This window comes from Haliotis rubra, unplaced genomic scaffold, assembly GCF_003918875.1.
Source record: "Haliotis rubra isolate DU_JTF1 unplaced genomic scaffold, ASM391887v1 Scf504, whole genome shotgun sequence".
NCBI lineage: Eukaryota > Metazoa > Mollusca > Gastropoda > Lepetellida > Haliotidae > Haliotis > Haliotis rubra.
The window spans coordinates 136,285-159,125 of NW_025767196.1; the positions used below are offsets into that span (position 1 = coordinate 136,285).

Genomic DNA, 22,841 nt, shown 5'->3' on the forward strand with positions numbered 1-22,841 from the left:
TCAGGCTCCGATTTCTCGAAAAAAAAAGAAGTTTTTACTCAAATTTCAAATTGAGTTTGACAATTTGAAACTGCTGATTTTTTTAACTCAACTACATTTTTTTCAATAACAAAGCCCAAACAACTTAAGTAGCCTATCTACCCAACTCAAATTATCAACTATGTTTGAGTGTAATATCGATTTCAGTTCATTCTGGGAAATGCATTTTCCTGCTTTCAAATTTGAGTAAAAACTCTTACTTAAGTCAAAACCTCAGTTTGTTTCGAGAAATCAGGGCCTGGTTACAATGAGTGATCTATGTCATTGCAGGTCATTGTGACCCAAAGCAGAGTATTGTTGCTCATGCCATCATTCACAGGTTTGCTTACGCCAGACTCTAGTATGTAGGGTCCATTAAGCCAGGACAATAGTGGTATAGTGTAGGAAAACTGCTCCCCTGACAACTGCATGTAGCCTGTGTGTAGGATCTCCGATATGGTCAGGAAATAACCTGCACTTGAGTGATAGGTGTTTATAATAAACATCCTGCTGTAGGATCTCACAGGGGAAGTGAGGGGGTGTTCCTCGACCCCCCATTCCCCAAGCCAAACATTTGAACAAATCTTACATCCCAGTCTTAATGTGGGTCAGGGACATGTAGAGAACTTGTCCTATATGTGAAGTGGTGGGGGGGATAGTATTTATAGCACAAGAAAGTGTGTTATTAAGTCAGAGGCAATACCGATATGTGGTCTGTGGTTAAGTTTCATTGATCAGCCTGTATTGAATTATTATTGTGTTCATAAACCGTTAAGAATCAGTTCAATCAGTTATGAACACAATCACAAGGGGACTTACTTCCTCGTGTCCGAGAAACACCAGTCTGTACCACAGCTTATAGTATTACCCTATCGTTACTGACAAATACAGCTTATAACAGTGGTAGCTATCACTGCTGCATTCTGTGAAGGAGATGGTTCCTGCTAATGGCCCCATTACACCATTAACCCCTAGAGCATGATGGGAAACTGCTGCTCGGCTTTGAGGGAGATATTGCCATGGATTCCCTCTGCTGGTTAGTCACTGTACACAGTGTTTTACCTTGGCTAATGAAAGCTCGAATACAATGGATGACCAATAATTCATAAGAAGGTCCTTACAGGCAATATGGGGGGTTTTGGTGGGGTTTTGTTTTCAATGCACTCGGTAATATACTAGCAACGGTTCTGTAAATAATTGAGTCAGACTATCCAGTGATCAACATCATGAGCATTGATCTACGCAATTGGGATACAATGAAGTGTCTATCCTTACCCTGATCTTTAAGGGGTGCAGGCAGTATGAGGAACCTGTGAAGTAATGTGATGATTTGTTGTACTGCATGTTTTAAACAAATTCAAGGACTTCTTGGAAGGCTAGGAAAACTATTTGAATAGTTAAACCATCGAAAGGGCACATGTAACTGACATTTCCATTCTGTCAGGGGGTTGGGGTGTGTGGGGGGGTAGCCTAGTGGTTAAGGCGTTTGCTCGTCACGCCAAAGACCTGTGTTCGATTCTCCCGATGGGTACAACGTGTAAAGCCTTGAATCAATGATCATGTGAAGTCCTTGAATGGCATTTGGAAGTAAATTAGGGGAACAGGGGTGGAAATAACCAATTGCCCGACGCCCGAGTCCAGTGTTTTTTTTTCTGTCGGGCAAGCAAATTTGTATATCACACTGTACCGGTGTCCAGTTGATATTCCAATGTTAATTATGTTGTTTATTTACAAAAACACCAAGAAAATGGCCGGTATAGTGGAAGAATTATTAGGGCAAGTGATTTTACATGTGCCACTGTACCGGAGTACACTAGCAATTTTAAAGTTATTTACATCCCTGGGAAATTGTAACCGACATCATTCACCTCATGAAGAAGGAAGAATATGTTCCAAAATGCAGTTTTCTTCATAAACATAACGTCCATGAATATTTCCACCTTTAATGATCATGTCGACAGTGGTCCAGATTGCCAGATGAAATCGACAACAGACACCCACAACTGATCTGGAAGCACTGTAGGCACATTCAATGTTATTGGTGTCAAATGGATATTGTTTTTCTGTGTCCATTCTCTACATTTGTTCACACTGGAAGTACATTTGTGCAAACTTAACCCTGTGCTGAACACAGCATTAGATGCCATTAGTCTCGGCAGACTCTGGGCCATATATTTAATAAAACAATCGCCCCATTCCCTTCCCGTCCCATTCCCTGCTCCAGCTGCCTGTACTCATCTCTCTCCAGCATGGCAGCTGCCCTGGCAGTCCATCCCTGCATATACCTCTACAGCGTAGCTTGGTAATGGATGGGCTCTGTCATCAGAAGAGACCATCTTAGGATATATGTGTCTCGCAGATCATTGTCCAGTCTTGCTGTTGATAGATTGGTTCTGTCAGTAATTGTAACAGACCATGTTAGGATGTATGTGTCTCACCAGCCTGGCACAGTCCGGCTGAGTCAAGGATTCTGGGGTAATGTTTCTGCCCTTTTCTGTTCATGTCTAATTAATTTGTTCGGAACCTTGATTTTGGGGTAGTGATGCCTTGGAGAGGTTCTCGACCCCCACCCCATTCACATGTACTATCCCTTCCCTATTCACTTGGACTGCCCAGTCCACATTCACTTGTACAACCCCTCCACATTCACTTGTACAACCCTTCCACATTCACTTGTACAACCCCTCCACATTCATGTGTACAACCCCTCCACAAACCCTTCCACATTCACTTGTACAACCCTTCCACATTCCTTGTACAACCCTTCCCCATTCACTTGTACAACCCTCCCACATTCCAAGACCTCGTGCTCTTCTTGATCCATACACCATCTGGATTGCATTAGGTGAATTCATATTAAAGAAGCTCCAGAATTCTGGTCTCCTCTCACCGTGTTACTGATGCAACCATCATTACTCCCCTGTCTGCCATCATGGTTTATCTGTGTTTGAAGCATCGGTGTGTGTCCAGACTGTTGGACAGGTCCTACTATGTTGTAGTCATCCCTTCCCCGCCAGGTTCATATTGCACTGCAGCATAACTTACATTCCCTTGCATCTGTCCCTGAATGTCCAGAAACACTGCGATGTGTTAAGGTATAAATGCCAGCAAACAACCGCATTAACCATGTATATCAGTCTCTCAAGCTTCTGCTTAGTGTCCAGCTGGGCCGGGCTGCTGTTAGTTGTTGTAGTCAGGTACTCAAGACATCTGCCTGGTTAGAGATTAGTCAGGGTTAGGCAGCCTCTCTGGTTCATTATACCCTGACTAGTGAGGAACCCATGAAGATTTTACATTGCAGGGAGGACAAGACAGTAGGGAAAATAATGTGGTTCAGGGACTGTGAGACAGACTATATTGCAGGGAGGACAAGGCAGTAGGGAAATAATGTGGTTCAGGGACTGTGAGACAGACTATATTGCAGGGAGGACAAGACAGTAGGAAAATAATGTGGTTCAGGGACTGTGAGACAGACTATATTGCAGGGAGGACAAGACAGTAGGAAAATAATGTGGTTCAGGGACTGTGAGACAGACTATATTGCAGGGAGGACAAGGCAGTAGGGAAAATATTATGTTTCAGAGACTATAAAACAGACTACATTGCAGGGAGGGCAAGGCAGAAGGGAAAATATTATGTTTCAGAGACTGTAAAACAGACTACATTGCAGGGAGGGCAAGGCAGAAGGGAAAATATTATGTTTCAGAGACTGTAAAACAGACTACATTGCAGGGATGGCTAGGCAGAAGGGAAAATATTATGTTTCAGAGACTGTAAAACAGACTACATTGCAGGGATGGCTAGGCAGTAGGGAAAATATTATGTTTCAGAGACTGTAAAACAGACTACATTGCAGGGATGGCTAGGCAGAAGGGAAAATATTATGTTTCAGAGACTGTAATACAGACTATAATGTTTAGTTGTCCTTCGTTGTCTCATCTTCCAGATCTTCCTATATGTACAGGCTGGTCCACAAATAACAAATAAATCCATTTACTTTGATAAGGAGCCCCAATGTAATGGAAGATTCAGAACCTGAGGAAGTCTAAACTTGCTCCATTTAGAATTTGAGCATTGCAGGGACAGTGATAGTCTGTCTCACAGTCCCTGAACCACATTATTTTCCCCTGACTGCCAAGCTCTCTCTGCAGTGCTAAAGCCCTAAATAAAGCAATCTCTGGTCTCCCTAGGGCTCCTTTTCAATATATATGGTCTTGTTTGTTACTATCAAATTTATATATATTCAGAGACTAAGCCTTAGTCTAGGACAGTGAGGCAGTTGCTGTTTACTGGCTTCAGTTTCTGCCTGGCCTAATTACTAAGGACTGAGACAGGAGAGACTGGCCACCAGACCAGATGGATGGTCTTCCTGATGGTCTTCTTGATGGTCTGCTGGTGTATGTCAGAGTATACACGTACAATCTGAGGGCATCCATCTACTTTGTTCTTCAACATTCCTGGCTGGCCATGTGTTGGGAGGCTGGGTTGGCGCTGACTTGTGTCATGCAATGATCCTAATGCAGAAACAGTGACAATATTCTGTGAACATGTTGTTTGGACGAATAAGTCAGATTAAGTAAGCTATGGGTTGTGGGAACCCACAGATCAACAATTTGTGATGAATATCAAGATATATCCACCAATACAATAACTGTACTGGCTGGCCATGTGTCAGGGAGGTTTGGGGTAGATTGGCACTGACTTGTATCATACAATTGTACAAAGTACAAATGCAAAAACAGGGACAATATTCTGTGACCTTGTTGTTGATTGGAAGAAATATGTCAAATTAAGTTAGCTATGGGTGGTGGGAAAATACATGACATATATCATGTTATATCCAAGAATACAATAACTGTTTTGAGCTGATTTTCCCGATTTTAAAGAAATGAACCCAGAAAATCACTTCATTTTCAGGAACTTGATAAATTCTACTCACCAAAGTGTTAGAGATTTGTTGGGTGTTTTCAGCTATTGTGGTGTTAAGAATCTGTATTAGAGACACTATTCCAAAACATATTAGTGTGTTTGATGTGCAAAACAATTCTTACCACTTCCTCTCTGTCATTTAAACAGGCATTTTAAGCATTTGTTCATTCAGTTGTTATTGGACAAGGATATTTCAAGTCCAATATATTCCATGTTTTGATTGTCTGCTAGTGTAGAAATACGAGGGCATCATCAACTTTTGTCCCAAAGGACATCGTGTGACACTGTGGTAAACTAAGTTTTTAACCTGCCTGAATCTGCCCTGTAGCTTTCTCTGGAAGTTGAGATGTTGAACATTGGCAGAAGCATTATGTAAGGAGAAGCTATACGCCATATCTCACACATGGTCTAAGGCATTCTTTGACACTTGGACAACAATAAACAAATTTCAATACTTCCTCCTGTCCCTGAGCTTGTTTTACAGCTTTGACTTGTAAGACGAGATGTGGGAATCGGCCAGCAGTTACATAACGGGATGCTAACCCTGTATCCCCCACACATGGTAGAACAGCAGTGATGCCTGCAGACTGGGAAAGTCCACCAGATGGAGCAGGCATTCCCTCTAAACAGGGTTTCATTGCCAGCCTAATTTTCTTTAGCAGTAGAGAGGAGTGCCTGTAACTGTAAATTAGCAGCCGGGTTATCCCCCAGTCAGGATGTATTGACTGACGGAGGAGGAAGGGAAGTGCACGAGGTGGAGATATACTTTCAGATTCATTGTGCTGTCCTTAAGGTCACAATTGTTTCCCTGAGTAGCGGATCAGGATCTCGGTCCTAGCTATTGTGTAGCAAAGTGTGGAGTATTCAGACTGGAGTTTCGGGAATGGTGTGATGTTGTGTTGTCTTAATTCTCTCTGGAACCTTTTCTGGATAATCACCATATTAAGTTTTGATAGCCGGGTTTTTAATTGCTTTGGTCTTTGGAAGTGATTTATTGCCACATTAACTATCACCCTGATGAAGACAATTGAATTTTGTGTGTAACTTGAATCGTTTTAACACCCACAGATGTTTTAAAATTACTGGATTATTTTGGTTTTATTGGTTTTGAAAGACAGGCAAACACTGGTGACTGTCAGTGTTAGAGTGTCTTCCTATTGTCCCCCAAGGAGGGATCTGTGACTGAGGGAGCCATTCACACGGCTGGTGCTGGTGCTGTAGGAAGCCGTGGAATAGGGGGGACACAGCTAGGCTATATTGAACATGCTGTGGTATAACGAGGAACTCTGATGCTGGAAACTCCCCTCTTCCAAGTGAAGGAATTTATCATCTGTAATTTCCGGAAGATTATTTCCAATTACTTCATTAGCCATTGCCGATTGCATCAGGGTCATGGGGTCAGGTGGGAGAGACAGAGCATGTGTTGTGGCCTAGTTAGTAGACACACACAGAGAGGACGGATACAGAAGGATATGTGCACCCTTCCCCAAGCTGCTTCTTTGTTTTGTTCTCCTGAGACCCCATAATGACTGACTGTGGATGTAAATTTGTGGACATACTTTGGAGCGGACTGGCATCAGTATGAAGAGGTAGGATGGGAGTGTTATGAGATGTGTGTTGATGTGTGTAGTCTCAATGATCTTTACCATGTGTAGGGTTGGTCCAGCATGCATTGCCATACTAGCGGTAATACGAGTCATATTCACCGGGATGCAGGGTGCTGCAGCATGCATTGTAATGCTGTAATAGGTTTCCAGCTTGATCCATTTACTTCATCATTTATTGATTGTTAAGGGTTTGTGTGATTGAGTTTCATGCTGCTTTCACGCTGTAGGATTGTCAGGATGTGGGATGCAGTCATAGTCAGCTGCATCTTACTGGTGGTGACATTGTGACACTCTCAGACCTTTTGTTGAGCTGATAGCACATGTTCAGCATCCCTGACACCATCATAGAGATGAGGGAGAGGATGACATGGGGGGCTGGGGAACATACTGGATCAATGGCTGACCAAACACCTCCCCAGGTGCCATTACATGGAGCTACGAGTTAATTATTCACCAGCTAGGCTACACATAGCTGTATTAACCGGAACATCCGACACCGTCTTGCTTTACGCTTGTTGAACAATAATATAATCTCAGACAGTGATTGAATGTTTTTCCTGTAAATCTCATATTTGATGATGATGAGGATGTACAAATAATCTTGATGCTTGTGACAAGATTGCTTTTTGAATGTCATAAGACACATCAAAATGATTGTAATTGCTTAATACTATCTAAACCAGACTACTGTATTGAATACTGATTGTGTTTTGTTGTTTGACACATTGAAAGAGAATATCTGTGTTATTTAAATCTGTCATTAACCTATGCGTGGAAAAAGCATTCTCAATAGCTCAAATTGAGCGACTGCTTAATAATTTATTGCAAGAATTTGAATAGTAGGCTGGAATAATGTGTAAGAAGCAGGCTACGTAAACCCTGATCAGACCATAGCATTAGGCAAGGTGTGTGTGCATGCGTGTGTGAAGGTGTGTCTTTGGTTGATCCATGCATCAGATTAGATGGTAGGAGGTGACACTGAACCAAGTGACTTCCATTTGGAAATGCAGGCAGATGTTTTAACTGCACAATTATCCAATGAATAGTCGGGTAGGGTTAAATTATTAAATATCCTGTACTATCGGAGTATTATGGCATGGAGGTAACTGAGTCTGATTTGCATGGGATGTAATACGACCTGGAATCTCTGGAGTGAGTGAGTGAGTGATATTTCATGCCTGGTCTGTAAATACGTAAGCCTGGACCAGTGGTTGATAACATGAGCGATGATACACAATCATGCCTGAGCGAGTGAGTTTAGTTTTACGCCGCACTCAGCAATATTCCTGCTATATGGTGGCAGTTTGTAAATAATCAAGTCTGGACCAGACAATCCAGTGATCAGCAGCATGAGCATTGACCCACACAATTGGGATACGATGATATGTGTCAACCAAGTCAGCGAGTCTGACCACCCGATCCCGAGTCTGACCACCCGATCCCGAGTCTGACCACCCGATCCCGTTAGTTTCCTCTTATGACACACATGATGCCTGAGACACAGCCAGGGAGTTGGGAGGGTAAGGGTAACTTGAGGAGGTGTTTTTCTGCCTTCCCCTTCACAATCCCCTCACTTTTATGGTGTCATGCTCTTCAACCACAGATGTGCCTGTCATTAACCTTAGGGTCATGCAACTGACACCATATATTAAGAAAATCAGAAGGAAATTGCTTTCTCTCACAAACTGCCTAGTATGTCAGAAATGTCACGTCAAGATAAGTGAATGGATTCTCTTTGCTCCTTTTATCTAACCAGGTCCTAGATTTTCGAAGCTCTTTTAGCGCTAAGATAGTTGTAAGTGCCATTCATTAACATTAACTTACGACTATCCTAGCGCTAAGAGAGCTTCGAAAATCTAGAGGGGCGTTGGGGTAGCCTAGTGGTTAAAGCGTTGGCTCGTCACACCATAGACCCGGGTTCGAATCCCCACATGGGTACAATGTGTGAAGCCCATTTCTGGTGTCTCCCGCCGTGATGTTGCTGGAATATTGCTAAAAGTGGCGTAAAACCAAACTCAGTCAGTCAGTCCGTCGAAAATCTAGGCCCTGGTCCCGATTTCTCGAAACAAACTTAAGTCTGAGTTTTTACTCAAACTTGAGAAATGCATTTCCCAGAATGAACTGAAATCTATATTAAACTCAAACATACTATACAATTTGAGTTTAGTGGAAAGATTACATAAATTGTTTGGCATCTTTTATTTTTAAAATGCAGCTCAGCTGTTTCAAATTGTCAAACTCAGTTTGAAATTTGAGTAAAAACTTAAGTTTGTTTCAGGAAAATGGGGCCGGAATATTTAACTGAAACACTCTTCAGATATTTCTATTTCAGACACAAAATGTTAGTCCAGGTTGAGAGTCTTCATTGCTGCAGTTGTTATCGAGACTGTGCAACCCCGGAAGTATTGTACGAGCTTGTTGACTTAACCTAGGATACGCTCACTATAACAGGAAGTGAAGGTCAAGTGGCTGGCAATAGACTTATCATTACTCTTCGCTTTGTTTTTCCTTTAGAATATAATTAACCATTTCACCAGGAAATGAAAATGATTGTCTTGGGATAGGGCTCTTGTGGATGTTTGTTTTCAGAAATGACCGGATTGGTGATTCAAGGGTCAAAGCTCATGTTTTGTCTTCAGAACTGATGGAATTGGTAATTTGAGGGCTAGTATTGAGGTTTGTCTTCAGAAGGGTCGGAAAGGGATGTTTTATCTTCAGAACTGACCGTAATGGTGATTCAAGGGTCAAAACTCATGTTTTGTCTTCAGAACTGATGGTATTGGTAATTTGAGGGCTAGTATTGAGGTTTGTCTTCAGAAGGGTCGGAAAGGGATGTTTTATCTTCAGAACTGACCGGAATGGTGATTCAAGGGTCAAAGCTCATGTTTTGTCTTCAGAACTAATGGTATTGGTAATTTGAGGGCTAGTATTGAGGTTTTATCTTCTAAAGGGTCAGAATGGATGTTTTATCTTCAGAATTGACCATAATGGTGACTCGATGGTCATAATGGCTGCCTTATGTGTACACAGAATATAACCGTATAAATCTGGTTTAAAATCTCTTCACTGAAGTTAAAAAGGTATGTAATCAGTAAGTCTACTGATAAATATAGGTAGAGTGAGGTTCTGTCCAGATTCAAACATTTTTGATCAGATTGGTTACACTGACCTAATCAGCTATAATCTGACAGTGCAGGTCATATTGTTTTTCAATAACTGTCAGTAGGATTTCTTGTCCTTGTTTCACGTTTGCCTTTATGATTGGGAGTGACATGAGTAATGGTGGGAGTAATCATTACTAGTTTCTGTGTTTCAAGATTTAGGATGCTAGGTTCTTTTGCTAAAATATATACATTTAGGGGTTCTTTAGATTAACAATTAATAGTAGTAGTATAGGATATTCTTGTAATGTTGTTGAATTGTGAAGTTGTGGGGAAGGAAATGCTGACTATGTTTGTAAACACCTGGGGTTATCATTAAATGCCTCTGGTTCATAAACACAATCTTTATGATACAGTTGCTATCTTAAAATATCGTTTTATGATTGTACAACTGGGCTGGTTGCTTTTTATTTATGAACCAATAAAGTATGACAGTGATAGTTCTCACTGTGGCCATTGTCAATGTCTGGAACCTATGTCCACTATATGAATATAGCTCTCACTGTGGCCATTGTCAATGTCTGGAACCTATGTCCACCATATGAATATAGCTCTGACTGTGGCCATTGTCAGTGTCTGGAACCTATGTCCACCATATGAATATAGCTCTCACTGTGGCCATTGTCAGTGTTTGGAACCAATGTCCACTATATGAATATAGCTCTCACTGTGGCCATTGTCAGTGTCTGGAACCTATGTCCACCATATGAATATAGCTCTCACTGTGGCCATTGTCAATGTCTGGTTAAATTATATGAAGCAAGTCTAGATTTCTCCAGGTTCAATCTCTGGTCTCCCTGGGGCTCCTTTTCAATTTAAATTGGGTTTATTTGTTACAATCAAAATTATATATATTCAGGGACAAGTCAGGGATTAGTCTATGTGCATAAGTGTTTTGTTCCGAAACACATTGGCATTGTTACTAATTGATTGTGACTGACTGACTGACACATGTTGATGCTGTGGTCAGAATCATAAAATGGACTTTAGCTTTATCAGATATTTTTTAGGATTGTGGAAAGGTTTTTGTCGCTATTAATTGTGTAATCAAGGTTATCATTACTTGTAAATTGGTCGTAATGTTGTTATTTTGGTGGCACTACAGGAATGTCTTCTATACTGCTTGTGGGCGGTTGGGTAGCCAAGTGGTTAAAGCGTTGGCTCGTCACGCAGAAGACCCGGGTTCGATTCCCCACATGGGCACAATGTGTTAAGCCCGTTTCTGGTGTCCCCCACCATGATATTGCTGGAATATTGCTAAAAGCGGCATAAAACTAAACTCAGTCAGTCTATATTGCTTGTCTCGCAGTTCACACTGAGAGTGGGGGGTGATGATACTATCTGGAGGTCAACCAAACACATTTGTGAATAAACCTGTGGAAGAGCGACTGCTCGTATTATGTGGAGACAAGCCTCATACCCTTGCACTGCCATGTAGTCTATTATCTAAGGATTCTAGAAATACTTGCAAGTAATGTGATTATCCAGCATGGGTCTATCCTGTTTCTGATACCTCATCCATCTGTGCACATCAATACTAAAGATTTATTTTGGGAGGCGTGGGTAGCCTAGTGGTTAAAGAGTTTGAACCTAAGGAAATCTTGAACCTAAGGAAATCAGGGAAGGAAAGCAGAAGGGAAATTAAGCAGTTCATGGACTGTGAAAAAAGACTAATGATTGCGTTGTATACTGAACTCTGCCACCTCAAGGAACTGTAAGAAACCAGCCCTTGACATAGTTTTTTGTTATGATCTAATCCCGCAGATCACAGAACCAAAATATTCATAGCTTCTTCTGGATATGAATTCAGTTTTCAGACAATTATATCTGCATGTTGAATAAAACAGTATGTTGATCTCTGAGCCCTCAACTCTTGGATTCCTGTGGATCCAATAACAAGAAGCCCTGGGTCCCCTGGGGTTCCTGTATTTGTCAGAAGGTACAGATACTTCACATTTTGGTTCCTGAGAATGTCATTGCGTGAGTTCAGGAAGCAGCTGCACTAGACACTGCAGACCTTGTGTGTGAGACATCAGGACATTGCGTATGCATGGAGAACTTTCACATTGTAGAATTAACCATTTCCATGTGTGCATCTGATGATGTTATACTCCAGGGTTCTACTTCAAAAGGGTTATGTAGCATGTGAGGTATAATAGCGTTATGCCATAGCTAGATGGTGAGATATGAGGAACACTTTTACTTGAGTCAGCCTCTCAAGGGTTAACATCACAGACTGGATTGCCTTTCATGCGGGTTGCATAACTGATGCACGAAACATGTGAGAGGAGTCTGGTGTAGTAGGGAACATGGGGAGAGGGGGAGTGAGATTGGAGGGGAGGGAGTTGGGAGTATGGGGTGAGGAGACTTAAGGGTGGGGTATTTAAGGAATGGAAGTTGGACTGGTTGTGGAGCAGGAATATATAAAATAGGGTTGGGAAAGCGACCAGCAGGTGAGGGTATGTGTTTGGGATGGAGAGAGGGACCCACAGATGAGGGTGTAGGGTGAGATGGGGAGAGGGACCAGGAGTTTGCATGTGGTGTGGGGTGCGGAGATTTTGAGGGTTGGAGTTTAACATAGGATTGACTGATATAATTACAACAGAATGGTGTTCACATGTGTAGGAATTAAAGGTGTATGGGAATATATGGCAATAAGTGGGGTACAGTTGTAAGGAAAAAGGGGTCTGTTGTTTGAAGGGATTGAAGGTGGAGCAGTACTGGGGATGATAATGATAGGAGGTAGGGTTGAGGTAGAATGAGATGGGGTTATATCAAGGGAATCTTCTATGGGCGGTTTTGTTAAGATACATGGAGAAACGACTAATAAGGGATAGTTTTGTAGAGGATGCAGTTATTGGTTGATGAGAAGTGAAAAAGTGTGAAATTCAGCAACTTTTACTGCTGAAACCATATGTAAGTCAAGGTGATGTGAAGGATTCTATAGGATTCGCAGGTTAAGTGATTACTGGTTATGTAAAGTCATCAGAGATGTTCTGGTGAATGCATCATGTATGTGTGGAACCGTTTGCTCTACATAGCCATGATAAGACACAAGGTGATGCTGGTCAGACAATACGGTACCGAGATGATGTCGCGATTAGTTACCCTCTGTAATAGTATTTACAACCATCACATTAATTAGTTCACCAGTCCTTGACTTCATTGTACTCAACACAGGGTCACAGCTCCTGGTTTCTGGTACAAATATGTTCTACAATCTGTCTCCTACAGTTTAAACACTCAGTTGTGTGGGGCGGTAGGGTAGCCTGGTGGTTACGTGTTCGCTCGTCACATTGAAGGCCCGGGTTCGATACCCCACATGGGTACAATGTGTGAAGCCCATTTCTGGTCGGTCACTCACTCACTCACTCACTCACTCACTCACTCACTCACTCACTCACTCACTCACTCACTCACTCACTCACTCACTCACTCACTCACTCACTCACTCACTCACTCACTCACTCACTCACCAAAAGATACCAAGGATTAAATAGTTTAAGGAGATTAATGTTTCAAATTTCAACAAATGCCATTATTATGGAGTTCTAATATTATTTATTGACTTTCAACTCCAATATTATTTATTGACTTTCAACTCCAAACAGACTAAAATTACTGTCATTGCTGGTCTAGACCAACTTCATCCAACCTCAAAGAGCTTTGATACTGCATTAAGATGTGTGGCCTCACACGGAATTGACAAACACATTCACTTTATCATTCACACCTTGTATGATTTCTGTGCCCAGTTCTGAGTTGCACCATATATTATTTGTGATGGAAAACACAGGCTGGAGATTTGCTGAGTCATTTCCTCATGCTTGACTTTTAGAATATATAAATATTTTATGCCAAGGGATGGTACATTAATAGAAAGGATGGGATTTTCCCTCCAGGCGACGTGTTCAACACGATTTATGAACATGTTAAACTGAAGTTTCCACGGGGAATTTTTGTAATTTTTCAGACAGTGTCTTGTCTGGTCTGCTTCGTGTCACTGTGTATCCTCCAGATGTATCTTGGTCCGCTTTGCTAGTTCCCATGTGAGGCGTAACTAGGCTTTACAGTGTTGCTATGCATATACAGGCGTAACTGGGCCTTGTGTAGTGTTGCTATGCACGTAGAGACGTAACTAGGCCTTGTCTACCAGTTGCTATGCACGTACAGGCGTTACCTAAGATGGCATCACATGCCATAAGCATGTGACAAAATATTGGAAAAGTAAATCAAAGACAGTTTGGCCTTTTCAGATAGTTTAAGATGTTTGTGATGTAGATTAGATTGTCCTGTGTGATCTGATGAAGAGCTGAATGTCATCTGTTCATTGTCAAGTCTTAGAGGATGTGTGACAGGGTTGTCATATGACAGTATGTCAGACGACCAGATACAGTGTTGTGATACCATTTGAATACAAATAATTAGTAACACATGGAAAACAGCTGCTGAACTTTGGCCATTTTTCATAACTCTGAAGTATTTCTTACTTTAGTTGGACTAAATGAAAGTCTCGAGACATTTGATTTGAGAAATAGATGTAGGCAAAATAGTGTACAGTGGAAGCTGTCAAAACCGGCAGTTGTCCTATCCGGCAAGTTGTCAACACCGGTATAAAATCTCAGGCCCATCCGTAGCTAGTGTGATTATCATCATTTATTCTGCTGCAATCCGGCAGCAGAATTCTGAATCTTGGCATGAAATGAGCCGCCCGAATATTGGTTTATACTGTAGTCAGCGCTGTCTAATCCGGCGCGAGGCGAGGATTCGGCTGGATGTGTATTGTCACCAATTAATCTTGCGTTGAGACTACATGGTTGCCGACAAAAACATTTTAATCTTAGTTCAGCATGGGTATACTTGTACATGTAACTGGTAGGTTGACGTTTTATTGTGATAGAACAATGTATATGAGAGTGACGAAACTTGTACACTTCTAGTTGGAGGTAACCATGTCATCTGTACAATCCGGCACGCTGTCTAAACCGGACTATTTTTTTAGTCCCGATGAGTGCCGGGTGCCACTGTAGTTGAAAACTCGAATTGTTCTCTCAGATGTGTTTGTTAGGTCTTTCTAAAATAGTGATTTTTAATGGTTTTAATGTTGTCGGTAATTCTCTCTCTTATCATGTGTTCATGTACATTTGAGTCATTAGGTTGACACCAAAGGGTACACCTGCACTTTACGTGTCCCTGCCTTTGGGACCCTAACCCTAACCATCGCAAGGGTAAACAAAAAATGGCGTAAAATTTTCAGGGACCCATAAAGTGCAGTCAACCCCACCAAAGTTCTCAATCAGTGACAGCTGTATCTCAATATATGGTTAAATTTAAAAGTTTGTTTATAGTGTACATACAAAGTAATCACTTGGAGTAGCAATTAAGAATATATGTCGCCACACTTGGTAAGTCTCCTTGTTGGTCTGGGAATTGGTGGTTTCAGTGAAAGTAGTGCCAGGTTAGAATAGCTTTCCTGTAGCTTATGCTGGTTGTGAGAGCTGACCTAGCTTGTGGACTTGGTTGATGACATGTTATTGAATATTCATGGCTTTGATCATTGCTGGTAATATGTTGCTTACTGGTTTGCCTTGTCCAGACTTAGTTGTGTACAAATAACCTTTGAAGACTGACTGACTGAATATGGTTTTACGCTGCTTTTAGCAATATTCTAGCAATAGCACGACAGGGGACACCAGAAATGGGCTTCACACATTGTACTCATGTGTGGAATCGAACCCAGGCCTTTGGCGTGACAAGCGAACGCTTTAACCACGAGGCTATCCCTCCGCCCCTCACCTTTGAAGAAGAACAAGAAATCTATCTGAAACATTGTAAAAAGAATAAGAAAAGTTGTTATCTGTTGAAATAGATCTATCACTTCTTAATTCCTTTCATGCCTGTACCTTGTAGGCAACATACAGGCTACTGCATGCCACTATAAGATTATTGAGTAAAATGTGTTGTTTTGTTATAACTGTTCCCTGATATGTATGAACCAATACTGATGTCAATGAAGACATTGATGAGAATATCAGAGACAGCTACTTCTGTTACATACTAATTTGTTTTTCATTAAAACCAGTTTTGAGATATTCGGGATATTTTTGGAAACTCATTTGATATGTCTGTGTAGTACAATCTCTTGGCAACAAGCAGACAACCTGACACAATTATCACAGTGGAACATGCTTTAAGGTTTCATGTATACATACTATTCACACTTTGCTAAGGATCAAATCATTGATTCAACAGAAAACTATGATGTGGGGTCAAATTTGGTTTAAATATCTAAGCCTATTGTAAGCATGAATCCTAGGTTTCAGTATGTCACTGCATCTTGTGGATCCTCTACCTGCTATTGACATGTGTTGTGTACTTGTCAATGACTCGTTCCATGATTTGCAAAATGGTTGATTGGTGCCATGAGAACCATTTTTATGGTTACTCATGTATCAAGTGCATACAGTTAGCTTAAAGTGGCTGTTTTCCTACAGATGTGTTACCATATCATTATTTACCCAGTTTTAAATGGATACAATTTCAAATTATAAATCTACATTTAAGTAAATTTGCGAATTTTTGTGATCCTTAGCAAAATGTGAGTAGTATATATGGGTGAACAAAGATTGATTGATTAAGGCATGAACAGAAATATCACAAATGATGCCTGATTCTTGAAGACAAAACTACATACAAATGGCACATTGTCACAAGTTTTAACGAAAAACAGGTTTCAGATATTTATAAATCATGGCTGATATCGAGGAAGACTAAGACTAGTATTTGAGAGTTCCTAGCGGTATATCAGTGTCCTGCATACCTATACAAGCTGAGATAGCACTAAGGCATATCGGTGTAGGGGGTATTCCTGGAGGTGTTTATTGCTGGGTTTGTACAAGGATATGGCTGTCATGTATATTTTGAAACTCATGGAAATATGTTCCATTGGAGGTTGCGGTACTGAGTGATAGAGGTGTGACGATACAGAAATTTCATGATACGATACGTATTGCGATATCTTGAAACAATACGATTCGATTTGATGCATATCACGATATGCTTTCTTTAGTTATTTTCTTTAAAAATTATATGTTAATATCAAGAAATTTTGACATAACCATCAATATCTAATGAAAATTAACAATTTTAAGGTCAACGATACATATCACGATACGAAAAAAACGTATCGATATATTTATCGTCAGATAAAGTATCACGATTATCGATACTACGATATATCGTCACAGCTCTACTGACCGACCTGTGTCCTTGAGGTTAACGTGGATCGTTGAGATGGATCTGTACATTAATGAGTGAGTTTAGTTTTATACCGCACTCAACAATATTCCAGCTATATTGCGGCAGTCGGTAAAATAATCGAGTCGGCCATGATGACAGGGTGTTCTTGTTGTCCGTTGAGTGCAAGATTTTGTTAGGACAGGATTTGCCCTGTGGTGTAGGGTGGAAACTTTAGCTTCTCATCATAGGTTCTTGTCTGAAGGGGATCTGATTATCCTTTCTCTGACCTCCATGTGAAATTTTGGATTTAGTCCAGGAGGAGACTCTCAAAAGAGGCCTAGGAATAGGATTTCGTAGCCTCCCCAGTACTGATTTTGTTTGACACTATTTTCAGTTAGTATGATGTCTTGGGCTCATGAAAAGGCCTGTAATACACTCCGATTGTGGTATCAGGTTTTTTTCACAGGCCTTTATATGTGTGGTGGGGGTCTGCAAGCATTTTCGCCACATTTGGTTTTCTGCCCGACAACACCTCAAAGTTAATCATAGACATTTTTACTACTATCAATCTGATCACAGTTATTTTTACTTCTGAGTGTTGCTAAAGGATGTAAAAATTATTTGACATATTTTTGTTTTTAAAAAAAAATCAAAATGGCCGCCATTTTGTGTTAGCGTGTTTTGCCTTCTAAGAGCTTAGATTTACATAGAAATGAACACCGAATGTTTCCATTTATAACCGAAGTTGATACTTTTGATGTCTTTTTACACTTTTCTCCCCTAGAGTGATGTCTTGGGCACAAAATAAGTCGTTTTGTATGGTCATATCGTGGTAATAGAATGATTTACAGCTTATTCTTTGAGACAGGGGTATTTTAGCGTTTTTCCAACTTTTCATGGAATTGAGTGGTGGTGATGTATTTATTGAAAGTTAACATTATTTTTGTATCTAAAACAAGTTGTTTTTGTTTCGCTTTTGCTTCTAGAGTGATGGCATGTTATTAGAAATTTTAATATATTACCCAGAACTCAAAATGGCCACCAAAATAACCGCCAGGCTATATTTACTATACCTTTCTAAATTTTGATGATCAGATCATAATAAGGAGTACCAGAGTTAGGCCTTAGCCAAAATACCATTTTTATTAAACACGTGAAAGATTTAGCATCAAACTCGTTTTCGCTTGTTTGATACCAAATTTTTAACTTGTTTAATAAAAATGGTATTACACGGAAGGTCGTTTAGTATCCTCTGTTAGTATACCATGTATCTGCGCTTTGAGCATGCACTAGTGTGTGGATTATAGCGTATAACAAATGCCCATTATTATTATTATGTACATTTATACACGGTGTGATCAAAACCTGCTGTTTCTGTCCTACCTGTTGAAAGGAACATTTAAGCAAACACACCCTACTCAACCAGTAAGCCTTTGAAAGTCCTTCCTCTTTAATCAATGTTTAGATGTCACTAATCTGCTATTGTCGTGGGTTTCTGTGAAATCGATGCCTGTCTGACTTATGGAATGAGGACTACAGCGCCAATCTCCATCTTATGCCAGACGTTTCATTTAGATTGCAGCGCATTGGGAATTTAATCTCTGAATCCAATTGAATTCGGCAATTTTTGTTTTGTCAAGTTTATTGCAGAAACTGTTTCCTTCGTGACTTTGTTTCATGCCAGCATGTATAGTGATGTAGACTAACGCTTTGTCTCGGAATGTATTTAATTGTCACAGAACAAATAATTCCTTTTAAATTGAAAAGGAGCCCCAGTGGGATGGGAAATTCAGAATGTGAGGATATTTAAAATTGTTTCACTTAGAAGGAAGGGAAATTACTGCAGCTCAGGGACTGTTAGACAGACGATCAGTGTTGTTACTTTTCTGTGTGTAGTTGAACAGTAACCCTTTCTGTTATGTAGAGGGGCGGTGGGGTAGCCTAGTGGTTACAGTGTTCGCGCATCACGCCGAAGACCGGGTTCAATTCCCCTCATGGGTACTATGTGTGAAGTCCATTTCTGGTGTCCCCAGCCGTGATATTGCTGGAATATTGCTAAAAGCAGCGTAAAACCACTCACTCACTCACTCGCTGTTTATGTAGATACATGTCCAGTCCAGTAGTGACATATACTGGAAATGCTGTGCATGTCATTCTGTGTCATTCTGTGTCATTCTGTGTCATTCTGTGTCATCATATATCATTCTGTTTCATCGAATATTATTTTCTCCAATTGCATGAATTGTTGCACTTGCATTCGGTCACCGGTCCATTCTCATGATGTGTTTTACCGTAGCATTAATACCCCTTCCTTTTAAACAACTAAGACACATACTGCCTCCCACATATTTAAGATCAGCCCAGTTACCACTGGTTGCACAGCTTGACCTCACGGTTCTGAACATCTTTCAGCACACAGTAACATCCTGCTTCTTACAAATTGCAATATTTGGTCACAGTTGATCTATATATTGATCTATGTCGCTGACATTTGGCGTCTATTGATTGTTTGATCCTTTGGTGGACAGTGTGATGGTCATTTTATTCTTCACTCTTTGTTTGACAGAAATGTGCCACTAACAGAAGAAGATGCTCCGCAGCGCAAGTCAAGTGCCGGCACCATCCGCTCCGAGGGCGGAGCCAGCCAGTACTATGCCAAGGTGAGTGTCACACACAGTCATTAGGCCACTAGACCAGTGATACCATGGTCATGTGACTCCAAGCTTGTACTCTGCAGCAGTGTTGTAACACTACATTAGCTCCTTATGGTTGATACGAAATATATCACACGCAAATATGCATTCATAACATACACAAATCAATGTACAAATGTTCCACTATGACCCACCCATGTGAAGAAACAGGTGCTGAGACCACTGCCTTTCCATATTTGCCAATTCTCACGAACTAATTTACTGAACATAGAGAATTTCCTGGGTTTCATCTGATGATGGGGCCAGAACAAGCCCTGAAACGAAAGAAGATGAAACCCAGGAAATTCTCTATGTTCATCAGATAGCATCTTCTAAAATGCCAATCAAACAACTATTTTACTGTTTATTGTTTTTATTTACATATTTCGCTTACTTCTAAAATGTAGCATTATCAAGAGACTTCACAGTTTGTCCCAAGGTTTAAACTTTTTTTGAGAAGACGTATATGAACCCAGCCTCCCTTTCACTTCCGACTTGACCCATGAACATCCGGGGTTAGAATTGGTCTTTAGCATCCCATGCTTGCCATAAGAAGCGACTAACAGTTTCAGATGATTGGTCCTTTTTGTACAGAAGAATGCTACATTATACTAGGGGTGTCACGATACACCAATCTCACGATACGATACATATCACGATTTTAAGGTCACGGTACGATACGTATCGCGATACATAATTTTCGCGCCTTTTCATAGCATTACCTTACCGGCAACGTACGCGCTCGTTGATTGGTCCATCAAAATAGTCTAGCCAATCACAAAAGCTGTTAGTTTCCAACCTATTTTTTAAGTAAAGCTAGCTACATCTATTTATCGGAGCGGTCTCGTATAATTTTACTATCAAGACTTTGAAGGAGATGGATATAGCATAAAAATTTGAATCGATAAAGTTTTAAAATAGGAATCGATACATGCAAGCATGTATCGCGTATCGTATCGTCAGTAAAAATGTATCGATGTATCAATGTATCGCGACACCCCTACATTATACATTTTGGGAATGACCTAATATGTACTGGCTTCATTTTCCTCCATGGCCATCCCCAAAGGACGTCTTGTGAAGTTTTTGTGTTTCCAGCCATGGATATATGTGCTTGTGGAACGAACATGTCAGGTTGAAAGTGGATTGAGGCTAATTACATGGCAATATTTTTACAGCAATCTGGTTTCCCCTTATATCAGTGTTAATGTCTGAGGATGAGGCCACGCCTGAAATAATGGCCATGCTGGTGGAGTAAGACAGTTGTTAGCACTAACATTTACTGTGGCCAGCTTCGGGCTGGCTAATTGGGTGGTCTGTCAGTACTGCCCACATTTCCTGAACATGGTCCAGCATCCCATCTAGACTTTTTCAGTTTTCTTCAATTTACATCTATCCTTGCTGCTCTGCAGTGTGCATTCTCTCATTGTTGTGTGGAAGCTGTGGAGTTATGTCCCTTGTCAATGTCAGGATCTGATGGTTATTTGTTCTTGAATTTGTACACCAGTATGATCCTTGAGATCAGTGCTGGTCTTTCGCAAAGTGGTCAGCATCTACAGTACATGGCAGTTTTAGTTGATTCCTACAGCATGTCCCTTTATTCCCAATTGTAGTATCACATAGACCACAGGCCACAGTTATATGTCTAGGATTTTGTCCTACATTTGGCTGTTGAGGTTTGTGTCATTTCAATTTGCTGTTGAGATTTGAGTCATTTCAATTTGCTGTTGAGGTTTGGGTCATTCCAGTTGGCTATTGAAGTTGGGTCATTCCAGTTTTCTGTTGAGATATGGGTCATTCCAGTTGGCTATTGAAGTTTGGTCATTCCAGTTTTCTGTTGAGATATGGGTCATTCCAGTTGGCTATTGAAGTTTGGTCATTCCAGTTTTCTGTTGAGATATGGGTCATTCCAGTTTGCTATTTAAGTTTGGGTTATTCCAGTTTGCTGTTGAGATATGGGTCATTCCAGTTTGTTCTTGAGCTTTGTGTCGTGCTAGTTTGTGGTCGAGATTTGAATCCTTCACTTAACTGTTGAGGTGTTTGTCATTGCACAATCTGCAGTCTCTAGATTCAGTTCACAGGTTCAGATCACAGGTTCGTAAAGGATGTTTCTAATGTTACCTGTGGGTATCCCAAAAGTCTCTGACTTAAATGCCAAGATGCAACTGAAATACTGTTTAACCTTGGTCACTCTGGACCTTCCAACCACAGAGTCAAGAACACTATGTTTTGTCCAGTGTCAGCTTCCAAACTATGAGCTGCCCTGGTTGTTTTGTACATTGTGAGGGTGGTGGGCTAGCCTAGAGGTTAAGGTGGTCGCTTGTCATGCTGGTTACCTGGGTTCGATTCCCAACATGGGTACAATGTGTGAAGTCCATTTCTGGTTTCCCCGGACATGATATTGCTGGAATATTCCCACAGGCAGTGTAAAACCAAACTCACTCATTGTACATTGCGAGGATATGTTATTTAATTGGGCTGCTACATGTGACCCCCCAACTCCCCCCATGCCACTCCGTGAGTCACTCGCTGTGATGGCTCCGACTTACAGTGTTGAGTAGTGATGTCTGTCAGTGAACTGTGAGTGTTGTCTGTCTGTCATCAGTTGCAGTCAGATCCCGTCATTAGTCACTGTAACTTGATGATCTTTCATAGGCCATCTAGTCTCATTGTGTTGCTGGTCAATGCTCATGTTGTTGATCACTGAATTGTCTGGTCCAGACTCGATTATTTACAGACCGCCACCATATAGCTGGAATATTGCTGAATGTGGCGTAAAACTAAACTCACTCACTCATTGTGTTGCTGGCTGAATATCTCATCAAAACTGTTTTTAAAAATGCACACCTCGTTAGGATGAGAAAGCCACAATAACTCGGTGCGCCTAGTGGCTGCAAGAGTTGTATACTCCCCAGGGAGTTGAGATTTATAATACGATGTGCCATTGAGATTGACATCCAATGATCGAGGGGAAAAAATATCAGCGCCTTGAGCAAGCACTAGTTGCCTGGATATGTGCGCTATATAAATATCCTATAATAAAAATAAAAAAATGTAAGATTGACTTGTAGTTTAATAGTGTGTGAGGGATAAGTTTAGAGAGTGAGTGAGTATGGTTTTACGCCGCTTTTAGCAATATTCCAGCAATATCATGACCATCCAAGGCACCACAAGGCTACCTAACCACCCCTGAA

General features: G+C 40.9%; 1 protein-coding gene across 1 annotated transcript in view; it reads left to right on the forward strand.

Moving 5' to 3' along the window:
* The window catches only part of LOC124291998, a 152,990-nt gene that overhangs the window by 85,579 nt on the left and 44,570 nt on the right, over positions 1–22,841 (forward strand). The window contains 1 exon segment of the mRNA XM_046729074.1: positions 19,521–19,614. Within this exon segment, the coding sequence (XP_046585030.1) occupies positions 19,521–19,614 (94 nt within the window).